The following is a 14,260-nucleotide window of genomic DNA, read 5'->3' as shown; positions in this document are numbered from 1 at the left end:
AAATGTATGAATTTCCTATAGCTGCTTTAAGAAATTACAACAGATTTAGTGCCTTAAATTAGGCTATGTTCTTTCTAAAGGCTCTAAAAGATAATTCTTCCCTTGTTTTTTCCAGTTTCTGGAAGCCACCTACATTTCTTTGCTTATGGCCCGTTCCTCCATCTTCAAAGCCAGCAGCACAGCATATTCTCTCTTCTCTGACCTCTACTTGGATCATCGTATCTCCTATCTTCGCTCTTGACTCACCTGTCTCCCTCTTATTTAAAAAAAAAAAAAAAAACCTTTGTGATTTTATATTGGGTCCACCTGGCTAATTCAGGCTACTCGTCCCATCTGAAGATCCTTAATTATATCAGCAAAGTTCCTTTTGCCATGGAAAATAACATATCCACAGTTCTGAGGATTAGGACATAGACATTTTTCAGGGCATTATTTGGCTTATCACAACCAAAAATGTTCATTTGACCAATATCATCAAGTGCTGGAACAGCAATAGCAAAGACAAAAACAGCGGGACAATATGTACTTACCTGGTGATAACACTCGCCGCTTCTTTCAGTATTAGCAAGTTCTTGAAGTTCCTGAGAAGGATCGGCACCCGGAGAAATAATTATCAAGATGGGTTCAATTTCCAGTGTCTCTCTGTATAAACGTTTGAGATTTAGAGGCAGTGGGGACACCTCTTTCAGTCCTAAAAGATATATTTTAAAAATTAAAAATAAAAGCAGTATGCATTGTTAAAAAGTTTATTAAATCTAATTATATGATATATAATAGAGAATACCCAGCTGAGTTATAATCTCATCATATATTAAAGTTTTTCCACTCTAAAATCATATACTAGTAAGAGTTAACGTCTGTCTTATGCTTAAGACGCCAGGCATTTTTCTAAATGTTTTCCATGTATGGTATCATCTTATTATTACAATGCTATGAGGTAGGTACCCTGATTACCACATTTAACATCTGTATTGTAAATTGAGACCACAATACAGGCCTGTAGGTGTACTGTAAATTGAGACCACAATGCAAGAGAAGAGTAAACCCAACCATCAATCTATATATCTCATTAGTCCAATACAATTCATTAATGATAGCTGAGTGCCTACTCTGTGTCATGCATATGGGGAATCAGATTTCTCATGATATGGGTAAATGATTTCAAGCCAAAAAGTTATTTCTTATGCCCATGGGGAAAAAAGGCTGTATGGGTAGTGAAAAGAATGCTTAAGACAGAAATACATAGCTGTCAGTTTATATTTGTTAGCCAAATGACCCTATGCAAATCATTAAAATGCACTGTGCCCCAGTTTCCTCAATTGTAAAACAAGGATAAAGCAATCCACAGGTCCTTTGGAAGCAAAATAATTATAATAATTGTAACAAATGCCATTTATTCATCACCTACTGAATGCTAAGCATTATATCAGGTAGTTTATTTAAATGATATCTAAACCATACAATGATCCTGAGAAACAAATATCATTATATTAATTTTATGGGGAAGAAAACTAATATTCTCTCTTCTGCTAAAACTTGAATGTTTCCATTATTAATGTATTTCATAAAAGCCAAACTGAAAAGGCTCATGTCAATTAATAACTTAAAATATACTTATTTGAATTGAGTTAAAATGAGTGTTACACAGGACTTAAAAATTAAGAAAAAATTAGGAGTATGTAACTGAGTGAGTACATGGGCAAGAAGGGCTTCCATATATTCTCAAAAGTAGAAGTGAATAGACAAGACTGCACCTCAGATATGGACATCCTTAAAGAATTAAGAATAGTAAACACTTTAAAATATAAATTCAATGTTATCATGATGGGTCAAAAGAGACATTTCTAGGTAACCAACCTGAAAAGGTACATTTCATGCATAAAGCAGCACCCTTGTCTATTCTTCACAACAGCAACCCATAATGCTAAGCATTTCCAAAGTCAGAAATATTCCTAATAACAGGTGAAATTTACTCCAAGAGCCACTTAAAATTGATGAATTGTTTTTAGAGGCATATTTTATAAATTTTCTTTTTAACTAAGTTTAAATTGCTAACAACTATTCAATTGTTAGCAATTTAAATTTAGCAATAAAGAATTCTTATGTACTTGCAATGCAGTAAGAAATATTTCTATTCATTCAAGCATTCACTTATTTATTCATAAATTCAATAAATACCTAGGCCAATTAAATATATTGTCAGATTTAATAAAGTGTATCAAAAGTCTTTAAAAAGTACATGGCCTTGATCAGTAATTAAAATTATAATAATTTAAGAAACAATTCAGGATATGGGCGCAGAAGCATGTACAAGGGCTTTTCATTGTAGCTGTTGATACTAGCTAAAAACGGGTAGAAAGAAATTGAGTTTCTAATGGGAGTCTGAGTAATTTCTGATAGCCATACATTGAAACTGAAGTTACAAACATGTTGAGGTAAAAGATAATATACAGAAAAATCAGATTATTCAAGAGATTTGGCAATAATGCCAAATTGTAATATATACACTTCTACGTGAATAAAAAGAAAGCAAAGGCATACATAGAAAAGTTAACAATGATTAGTGCTAATGATGGAATAGCAGGTGTTTTTCATTTTCTTTTCATGTCTATGCATTTCCTGATACTCCTCTAATTACTATATATTATACAATAAAAATGTCAAAATATATATAAAATATTTTCATTTAAAATAACTACTTGCTGACTTAAGTGTGCTTTATTTGGAAAATATATGCCAATACAAAAACTGTCTAAAAAAGCTAAAATGCAGATTACCATACCACTTGTTTATTTAACCAATGTACGCTGTAAACTTCATGTGAGCAAGAATCATACTGAATCTTTCACTACTTTATATCCAGAGACTAGCAAATTCAATTATAACTTTTAATTTTAAAATCCCACAGGATATAAATATATGTCCATTAATTCATTTTACACAATATTTCAACACAATAAAACATTTTGAGTTGGAGAAAAAAATCATGAAAAATACCTTGCCATTTAATGTAACACAGGTGACATTCATGTTACTTGGAATTAGATGTTAGCCATCCTGCCCAAAAAACTCCAGCAAAATTTCTGTTGCACTTTAAGTGAACTGAGTATACTGGTTTTATCAGTCCAAATAATTCTGATTCATGATACCATCAGACTCCTCAATACGAATCATTCAAAACTATTTAATAAAGTTAGAGAGCCAAAAATAATAATTGCACTATGAATTATGTGCACTGTGCATGAAAAATTGCACTGTGATTCCAAAACTATTTGGAAATCACTGGAACCTGATATTCTGACCATAAGTTTAAAAATAAATACAGCATTTCTTTCAAAAAAATAAGAATAAGACAGAGGAATAACTTAAACCTTTATTGCATTTTATGCAAATAAAATATTGAGATAATAAAAAAGAAATAACTTCCAGTTGAAAAAGGAACAAATTGACTCCTGTACTTTGCAGGTACCTGAGTAAAGAAAGTGGCAAATTATCAAAACTATTATACGTAGTAAGTATAATAGATTCATTCTTTTTCATTCCTCTCATCCTCCGTAACAAAGAGCTAATAAGTATCAGATGTATAAAATTACCTTTCTTTTATGAGAAAAAAACAATTGTAAAAATGTATCACAAACATCAGTAAAAAGAGGAAAATCAACAGCCACTACCTAACCCAATATATGTGAACCAATTAAATGGGAAACTACGCTTTAGAAATGGAATAGTACTCAACCCTAGAGACAAGTAAAAAAGTCAAATATGTTGTGGTAGGCAGAATTCTAAAGATATCTCTTTCAAGAATCCTAAGCCCTGGTTATTCAATCAAAAACTAAACTAAGTACTGCTGTGAAGGGACTTTGCCAGTGTAACTAAGGTCATGAACCTAAAAGTAAGAAGATTATCCTGTGTTATTCACGTGGGCCAAGCTAATCAACTGACCCCTTAAAAGTGGAGCAGTTTCTCTAGTTAGAGTCAAAGAAGTGTAGCAGAAAAGAGAAACAGGAGAGATATGAAGCATGCAAAGGAATCAATCTGCAAATGCGGCTTTAAAGATGGAGGAAGGGGGCTAGACACCAACTGGCATCTAAAAGCTGAGAATGACACCAAAAGACAGAAAGAAAATGGGGACCTCAGTCCTAAAACTGAATAGGGCTGTGAACCTTAATGAGTTTGGAAGTGGATTTTCCCCAGGGCTTCCAAAACTTGGAACAAAGAAACCTGGTGAGCCCATCAGGTTTCTGACCTGCAGAAGATGATAACGGCATTGTTTAAACCTGATAAATTTCTAGCAGCAATAGAAAATGAATGCAAATATCCTTAAGTCTTTCTTTCTTTTAGACACAGATTTGATAAGACAGATTGAGCTATGAAAGCAAGGTACATGGGATGGGATGATGCCATAAGAGAGGTACAGAACTGTAAAACTAGGAAGGATGCATAGTTCAAAAAAAACTTTTGGATGAAGAACCTTAAAAAATTTCTGGTTCCTGTAGTTATTGCAGCACTGTATGGGGACATATCTCTTTACATTTCCAATACCTCAATACACATAGCATAATATACTCCTCATAATAGTTTTTTTTAAGTCAAAATTACATCAGAATTATAGAAGTAAGAATACTTGCATCTGGTTGGTACCATTTTAAAAAAGTAGTGTAGTAGATTTTGCCAGCACATAAGTCTTGCTTTGTAGAATCTTGTTAAACAGGCATCCCTAAAAGCTTTGAGGATTGCTATACTAATTTAAATCTTCAAATCAAAACTACTTCCATAAATACGTCTTTTTAATTTACTATTTTAAGGTTTATAGATTATTAAAACAGTTGCTAAAACTTAATAAGGATCTTTCCATATGAATGATGCTTGAGAAATTACGTTTAAAATCAAAGCTCTAAAATTTGATTAAAAAGAGGTAAGTGCCTGTTGTTCTCCAGTGATTTGAATTTTTAAAACTTATTCATGAAATAAAAACTCCAATTTTACATGAAAACAATTTAATAAAGCTACTTGACCAAATACAAAGTCATACAGCCATAAAATAGTAAACATAATTTTTGCTTAGAAAGAGTATGATTTTAGAAGTGTATTAAACTTTCAAAACATCTGAATATATAAATAACATGAGGTTTTTAATTAATGCCATTAAACCTTAAATGTCACTTGACCTGGAGATGAAATAGTACCATAAGTATTTCAAAGAGTCGATAGTCAAACTATAAAATCAGTAGGAAAGGTCATGTGCAATGTGGCACAAAGACCACATTATTAAAGACTAAATGGGCAGTAGGAAAAAAACTCTTAAGAACCTCTCTGAAAAGTGTCCTGTTTTATTTTGACATGCATTTGAGCAATAGTAACAGCAAGTGCAAAGGTTCTGATATTTCAGAAACACACTTAGAGCAGCAAAAAAGCAAGAAAAAAACAATTATGTGGGTAAAGAACTGAGCAAGGGTCAAGAGTGGTTAGGAGATAAGATCTGAGGGTAAGACCTGTAGGACATTATAAGGATTCTGAAGAAGATGAGATGTCACATTCCATCAGAAGAGTTGGAGCAGAGGAGTGATATGATCTAATTTATATTTCAAAAAGCCACTATGTTGAGGATAGACTTAAAGTGGGTAAGGATAGAAGCCTGAATGGTAATAATCTTGCTTATATAAAAGTTGCTTAAACAAACTGGTAGAAAGTCCTAAAGGTCTGAGAAGTGACTGGATTCTGGATATATTCTAAAGATAGAGACAACAAATAAAAGGTATGGCAGTAATTGAAAGCTGATAATAGCTTGTATTAGGTTGGTACTAATAAAGCAAATAAAATGAATTCAGAATAAGTTTTAGGGTTGAAACCAAAAGAATTTGATGGTGGGTTGGGTATAGAAAGAAAGAAAAGAGAAGAAAGAATTACATGAGCTACACAATGACTTTTCAATCAACGATGGACCATGCATCATACCATGGTCATTCCATAAGATTATAATGCTGTATTTTTACTGTATCTTTTCTATGTTTAGAGACACAAATGCCTACCACTGTGTTACAATTGCCTATAGCATTCAGTACATTAATGTGCTGCACAGGTTTATAGCCTAAGAGCAATAGGTTATACTATATAGCCTAGGTGTGTATGAGGGTATACAATCAAGGTTTATGTACACTCTATGATATTCACACAATGAAACTGCCTAATGACACATTTCTCAGAATGCATCCCCACTGTTAAACAATACATGACTGTACTTTTGTTAAACAACACCGTTAAACTGTTAAACAACTGTTTAACAACACATGACTGTACTTTTGGGGTTTTTGATTAAACAACTGAGTAGATGATAGTATAAACAAATCGAAAGTTCTGTACTGATCACATTAAATTTGAGATATTTATTTTTGATGTTTTTAATATAAAAACATCACATAAGCATTAAATACACAAGCCTAGAATTTCAGGGCTGGAAACAAGAGATATAAGAGTCAATAATTTAAAAATGATATTTAAATCCAGGGATTGGGTAAGGTCACCTACAGGGAGAATATGTAATAATGAAAGAATAAAACCCAGGGCAAAACTATAGTAAAAAAGAAAAGTACTCTAACACTTAGAAGACATGCAGACAAGAAGCCAGTAAAGGAAAGTAAAAAGGAACAGCCTAAGAGGGTTGGGGAATGAAAAAAGAAATATAACAATCAAGAGAAGAATGTGTTCTATAAAGAAAGAAATGGACAACTTTGAGTTTAGAAAGAAGTGAAAAATAGGATAGTGGCTAGAAAAGGGTCTGAGACTAAGGGAGGTATTTTTAAGACAGATGATACTAAAATATATTTGTATGCTGAAAAAAATGATCCAGCAAAGAAGGTGAAATTCATGATGTGGGAGAAGATGATAATGGCAGAAATGAAGAAGAAAACAGTAAATGAGTTGACCTTTGATTACAGCAAAGATATTCTTTCATAGTAAGAGAAAGGAAAGCAGAATGAGTATGAGTGCTAATGCAAATGGTAGATGTGTTGATGGGAAATGAAGAATTTTTGTCTTACTGCTTCTATTTTCTCAAAACTGCTAGTAAAAGGCTACCTCAACTAATCTCAATGCTAAATACAGGGACAACTGTTTTCCATATTCTTAGATGTGTATTACACAGTGATTACTCACCATGTGTATCCAAAGTTGGGAACATGTTAATTGTTCCAGTAACAAGATAAAGTATATTCAAAAGCATTTCCAAACATGGACACCAGCAAATCTTTTTTTCCAACTACTGCAGTCTTTAGGATCAACAGTTAAGAAGAAGGCAGAGCAAGATGGACAAATAGAATCTTCCAGCAATTGTCCCCTGCGGGAACATCAAACTGAATAACTATCCACGTAAGAAAACACCTTCATATGAACCAAAAATCTAGTGAGTGATCACAGCAGCTGATTTCAATAGAATCACAAGGAAAGAGGCATTGAAGAGAGTAGGAAAAATAGTCTTGGATTGCCTATACCACTTCTTCCCCAACCACAGGTAGCACAGCACAGAGAGAATCTGTGTGCATAGGGGAGGAAAGTGAAGTGAGTGTGACTTTACATTGGAACTCATTGTGGTCCAGTCACTGAGCGGAACACAATACTGTTGCAGGAATCGGGGGGATAAGAGAGATCTCGGAGTAAAGCAGGAGGATTTTATTGAGTGCACTCAGACCCAGTGTATTAACATCCTGAGACTGGGCCCAGAACAAAGACAGTTCTTGACCTTTATACACACTTCAAAAAGGGAGTGGGCTAGCTTGAAGCAGGATTGCAGTGATGTGAAAGTAAGGATACAGAGGCAGAACGAAGTCAGTTAATCAAATTGTGACAGGTGCATAACCCAGAATTACACATGACCCTTGCTATTCAGCCCAGATGGCTGTTACCTAGGTTTTGCTCAAGTGTCTTGGATGGGCTTATCTCATAACCTTCACTACGGTGCCCAGGTGGCTGTAGCTCAGGTCTGCTCAGATGGTTCATGAGCTTCATTGTACTGCTTAGATAAAACAGAATACTTGAAGCTACTAGTTACAGAGAACAGGAATCTATAAACTCATACCATAAGAGAAAGGAAAATTTGTTTTTCTCCTTCCTATGTTGAGGGAGAACTGGGAGAGTCTCCAGAGCACATTTCTTTGTGTCCTAGCTTCTCAGATAGTGTTTATTGAGGCTTTTCCTGAGTCTGGGCTGTGCTTGTTGCTGTCTCTAAGATAAGTCAGCCTAATACAGAAAAGCTTATTTCTTTTTATTTGTATTTTTCTTTCTTTAAGTTCTTCCTCATTACCAGGCAGAATTCTACCAGTGCCCAAGGAAGGAGCATATAAAGCAGCCCTGGGCCAGAGGGAAGTCCTCTGCTTCAGCAGGAAGAAACCAAGTCCCAGTCATCTTTACTACTAGCTAATTAAATGGCCTGAGGGCCCAAATAAATCTGAGTGGTAGTCAAGACACAGTGACTGCAGTCCTTGGGCAAGCCTTGGTGCTATTCTGGTGTCCATAGCAGTGGGCTTGGGGTGTGACCCAGTGTAACACCAATTGCAGCAGCCCACAAGAGTACTTGCATCACCACTCCCTCAACTCCAGGCAATGCAGCACATGGACAGGTTCCTTCTCTTCGGGGGAAGGTGAGAGAATAGTACAGAGGACTATGTCTTACAAATTGGACACAAGCCCAGTCACAGGAAAATAAAGCACCAGGAAGATTCCTGAAGCCTGTGATTCCAGGCCTTTGCTCCTTAGTTGATGTTTCAAGATCCATTCTGGGCCAGAAGGGAATCTGCTGGCTTACAACCTGCTGACTAAGGTAGCCTCAGGCCTTGAATGAACATCGGTGACAGCCAAGCAGTAGTTGTCACAGGCCTTGGGCAAGCCTCAGTACTGTGCTGGTCTGGAAGGCTTGAGGCTTCAGGTATGACTCAGCATGGTACAAGCTGTGGTGGTCAAGGCAGAGCCCATATCAACTCTCTCCAAACTCTAGGCAACCCAGCATAGAGAGAGAATCATTTTGCTTGGAGGAAAGAGAGGAAAGAGAGCAAAAGATTTTGTCTAGGAACCCAGAAAATTCTCCCTTATCTTCCTCAAGTCCACCAAGGCTGTGTTTCTAGGAGTCTGCAAGAGTCATAGAGTTCTTGGGCTTAGGGTTCCCAATAGTACTAAAACAGCTTTAGTGAAAACGGGCTTAGGTAACAACACTCAGTCTCCTTTGGATTCCTAGAAAGCCCTCTCAAGAAGAACAGGTAAAAACAAGTCCAGACTCTGAAGACTGGAATAAATATCTAACTCTTCAATGTCCAGACAATGATGAAAGTCCACAAGCATCAGAAACATCCAAGAAAACATGACCTCAGCAAATGAACTAAATAACGCACCAGTGACCAATTTTGAAGTAACAGAGATACGTAACCTCTCCATCAAGAAATTCAAAATAGGTGTCTTGAGGAAACGCAATGAACTTCAAGATAACACAGAGAATTTGAATCAGAATTATATCAGAGAAAAAAAATTTTTTTGAGACAGTCTCACTGGCCCAGGCCGGAGTGCAGTGTTGTAATCTCAGCTCAGCGCAACCTCCGCCTCTCCCAGATTCAAGCAATTCTCCTGCCTCAGCCTCCTGAGTAGCTGGGATTACAGGTGCCTGCCACCATGCCTGGCTAATTTTTGTATTTTTACATGGGGTTTCACCATGTTGTCCAGGCTGGTGTTGAATTACTGACTTCAAGTGATCCGCCCAACTTGGCTTCCCAAAGTGCTGAGATTATAGGTGTGAGCCACTGCACCTGGCCTATATCAGAGAAATTTAACAAAGAGATTCAAATAATTTTATAAAACAAATCAAATCCTAGAGCTGAAAAATACAATTGACAAACTGAAAAATGCATCAGTGTCTCAAGAGCAGAATTTATCAAACAGAAGAATACATTAGTGAGTTTGAAAACATGAAAATATAGAGGAGAAAAAAGAAAGAAGAATAAAAAGGATGAAGTATGTCCATGAGATCTAAAAAAATAACTTCAAAAGGACAAATCTATAAGTTATTGGCTTTGAAGAAGATGTAAAGAAAGAGCTCAGGATATAAAGTTTATTCAAAGAAATAGTAACAGAGAACTTGCCTAGCATAGAGAAAGGTAAGAATATTCAGGTACAAGACAGTCAAAATCACTGACAGATTCTATTTAAATAAGACTATTTCAAGGCATATAATAATCACTCTTAGAGGCCAAGGACAAAGAAAAGATTCCAAAAGCAGCAAGACAAAAGATGCAAATAACATATAAAGAAGCTCCATGTGTCTGGCAGCACATTTCTCAGTGGAACCCTCACATGCCAGGAGGGAGGGGGATGGCATATTCAGAGTGCTAAAGGCAAAACAAAGCTTCCAACTTAGAATATTATATCCAGCAACATCATCCTTCAAACATAAAAAAGATATAAAAACTTCCCTAGGCAGACTAAAGCTAAAAAATGTCACCAACACCAGAACTATCTTATAAGAAATGCTAAAGGGAATTCTTCAATTTAAAAGAAAAGGATTCTTAAGCAATAAGAAATAATCTGAAGGTATAAAAGTCACTGGTAAAAGTAAGTCTACAGACAAATACAGAAAATGCTAACACTGTAACTGTGGTGTGTAAATCACTTGTGTTAGGCATTCTTGTGTTGCTATTAAGAAATATCTGAGATAGGCAAATTTATAAAGACAAGAGATTTGATTCACTCACAATTCTGCCAGCATGGTACCAGCATCTGCTAGGCTTCTGTGGGGGCCTCAAGAGAGCTGTTACTGATGGCAGAAAGCAAAGGAGGAGTAAGTGTCTCACATGGTAAGAACAGCAGCTTGCAAGTCACATGGCAAAAGCAGGAGCAAGAGAGAGTTGGGGAGGGTGGTGCCACATGCTTAAACAACCAGGTCTTGAGAGAACTCACTCACTATTGTGAGGACAACACCAAGCCACAAGGGATCTGCCCCCATGACTCAAATACCTCCCACCAGGCCCCATCTCCAACACTGGAGATTACAATTCAACGTGAGATTTGCTGGGGACGTATATTCAAACTATATCACCACTCATGTCTTTATTATGAAGTCTAAAAGATACCTATCAAAAATAATAACCACAATAAATTGTTAAGAGATAGACAATATAGAAAGATATAGATTGAGACCAAAAAAATCCTCAAAATGGGGGAAGGGGAATTGAGTTTTAGTGTAAATTTTTTTTGTTTGTTTGGTTTGTTTTACTCTTCTTTTCTTTGTAATCAGAGTTAAGTTGTCATCAGTTTAAAATCCACTGGTTATGTTTTCTTCAAGCCCCATAGTAACCACAAAGGAAAAAACTTATAATGGATACACACACACACACAAAAAAGAAAGAAGTTAAAATATACTACCAGAGAAGATCCCTTACACACAAAGGAAGACAGGAAGAAAGAAAAAAAAAAAAAAAGAGAGAGAGACTAACAAAAACAACCAGAAAACAAATAACAAAATAGCCGTAGTTAGTCCTTTCCTAAAATAGCCAAAGTCCTTTCCTATCAATAATAACTCTGAATATAAATGGACTAAATTCTCCACGTAAAAAAGAAACAGTGGTTGAATAGATTAAAAATAAGACCCAACTGTATGCTGCCTACAAGAAACTCAGTTCATATATGAAGACTCATATAGACTGAAAATAGAGAGATGGAAAAAGATATTCCATGCAAATGGAAACCAAAAAAGAGCAGGAGTAGCTGTACTTATATCAGATAAAATAGATTTCAAGACAAAAACTATAGAAAGAGACCAAAAAAGTCATTATATAATGATAAAGAAGTCAATTCAGCAGGAGAATTTAAGAATTGTAAGTATCTATATACCTAACACTGGAATATCCAGATATAAAGTAAATATTATTAGAGCTGAAGAGAGAGATAGACTCTAATACAATAATAGCAAGCGACTTCAACACTCCACTATAAGCATTAGACAGATCATCCAGATAGAAAATCAACAAAGAAACATTAGACTTAATCTACACTATAGACCAAATAGACCTAACAGACATTTACAGAACATTTCCACCAACAGCTACAGAATCAAGTTATATACTTATAACTCTTAAAGGAGGTAGATTCCCAAAATGAACTTTAAAAAATTATTTATTTATTTATTTATGAGACAGAGGCTTGCTCTTTAGCCCAGGCTGCAGTGCAGTGACACTCAGCTCACTGCAATCCTTCACCTCATGGGCTCAAGCAATTGTCCCACCTCAGCCTCCTGAGTAGCTGGGATTACAGGCACTTGCCACCACACCCAGATAATTTTTGTACTTTTAGTAGAGATGGGGTTTCACCACGTTGTCCAGGCTTGTCTTGAACTCCTGACCTCAGGTGATCTGCCCACCTTGGTCTCCCGAAGTGCTGGGATTATAGGCGTGAGCCACCATGCCCAGCTGCACTTGACAAATTAATAGGTCAGGTATCAAACTATCAATAAATATAAAAATTAAAACAGGTTATATGTAGCCTGATTATCATGCATATCTATTGTTTTGTACCAGCATCCCCTCCTTCACTTCTGGTAATAACCACTCCCCCATCCATGGCTGCTTTTGGAGAAATGTAATTCCATATATTTCTGATGTGATTAGTTGCAGAGGTGGATATGTAACCTAAGTTGAGCAAATCAGAGTCCTTCTCTAGGATTTTTGATGGTGAAGTTGGGAAGGAAAAGTTATCTTTCTTCTTTCATCATAAGCTTTAAAATATAACCCAGGAAGTTAGCAGTTTTATCAACCAGAATATTACGAACCCTTGAGACTAAGGATAATACACAAGCAGAAATTAAAATGAGAGTCTAAAAGCAACAAGAGAGGAAGAGAGAGATAAAGACACAAAGAAAAAGGGAGAAACAGAGAGATGGGAGTAGGGGGGCAGAGAAACAGAGACAAACTCAAGGCTGAGACAAAGACAGAGTTTCCTGATATTGTCTGAGTCATGATGTTGTATAAGTCCAGTTAACTTGAAGACCAGCCCTATCTCTTCTTTCCTGAGTATTGAATACTTAAACTAATAAATTTCCTTTATTCATTTAAGTGAGTTTAATATAGTATCTGTCACTTGCAACCAAAAGAAAGGTGGATAATTATTCTGCCAGACATGAGTAAAAATTATCTGGTACATAAACATTCTATCAGAGTTGAATAAACAGTGACCATTTCCTCCCCCTGCATAAGTAAACAAAAGCACAGGGCATATCCAGACTATTTCCATATACTTACCGTTAACCAACCAGGTGACCAGTCTAAAAAGTGACTCAAAGTATTTGTGTGTGTATGGGTGAGGCAGAAGACAAGCATTATGCGAAAAGCTTGGTTGGTAGGTGTTATGGGTTAAACTGTGTCCCTCCCCACCCCCCAAAAAAGATATTTTGAAGTCTAACCCCTGTCCCTCAAAATGTTCACCTTTTTGAAAATAGGGCCATTGCAAGCAGAATTAGTTAACTTCAAATGAGGTCATACTGGACGAGAGTGTGCCTCAATTCAATATCACTGGTGTCCCTACAAGAACACATCCATATCTCTTCCTAGGTTCTTGTGGTTGCCTAGAAATCTTCTGTGTTCCTTGGCTTGTAGTTGTACAACTTGAATCTGTGCCTTCATAATCACATTATGTTCTCCTTATGTGTCTGTCTTTACATGGATGTCTTCTTGTAAGGACACCAATCATATTGGATTGAGGAACACTCTAGTCCAAATACCTTTACTAAATATAGGATGTCAGAGTTAATTCAACATTATATAGGGGTTATATCCAACAAAGAGAATTCTTTTTCTTTTTTTCTTTTTTTGAGACAAGGTCTTGCTCGGCTGTCCACATTGGGGTGCAGTGACAGAATCACAGCTCACTGCAACCTTGAACTCCTGAGTTCAAGAAATCCTCCCACTTCAGCCTCCTGAGTAGCTAGAACTACAGGCATATGCCACCGTGCCTGGCTCATTTTTTAATATTTACTAAAGACAAGGTCTTACTATGCTGCCCAGACTGGTCTCAAACTACTGGGCTCAAGCAATCCTCCCCCATCAGCCTCCAAATGTGCTGGGATTACAGGTATTAAAACCACCTGTGCAAATGTTGTAATTCAGGAAATTACGACAGTGAAAGAGATCAGACCTAACCGACTCCATCTTGCTTCTAACCTTTAAGCTGACCTTGTTTATTCCTGCGTGTAGGCTGAACTAACCTTGGGAAGGAATTTAGTTGATGGTTTTGT

General features: G+C 36.1%; 1 protein-coding gene across 5 annotated transcripts in view; it reads right to left on the bottom strand.

The window, feature by feature from the left end:
• DYNC2H1 (dynein cytoplasmic 2 heavy chain 1) overlaps nt 1–14,260 on the bottom strand; it is a 355,588-nt gene that overhangs the window by 166,254 nt on the left and 175,074 nt on the right. For 4 of the 5 annotated variants that reach the window (XM_005579474.5, XM_005579475.5, XM_005579476.5 and 1 more), the window contains one exon: nt 531–691. In XM_005579474.5, the coding sequence (XP_005579531.3) occupies nt 531–691 (161 nt within the window). Of the gene's footprint in view, nt 1–530; nt 692–10,727; nt 10,790–14,260 lie in introns of those variants that run through there. The other variant, XM_045371113.2, reaches the window with a different exon arrangement.

This window comes from Macaca fascicularis, chromosome 14 (assembly GCF_037993035.2).
Source record: "Macaca fascicularis isolate 582-1 chromosome 14, T2T-MFA8v1.1".
Taxonomy (NCBI): domain Eukaryota; kingdom Metazoa; phylum Chordata; class Mammalia; order Primates; family Cercopithecidae; genus Macaca; species Macaca fascicularis.
Note: the sequence above shows the minus strand (reverse complement) of the source record. Positions and strands in the feature narration are given on the sequence as shown.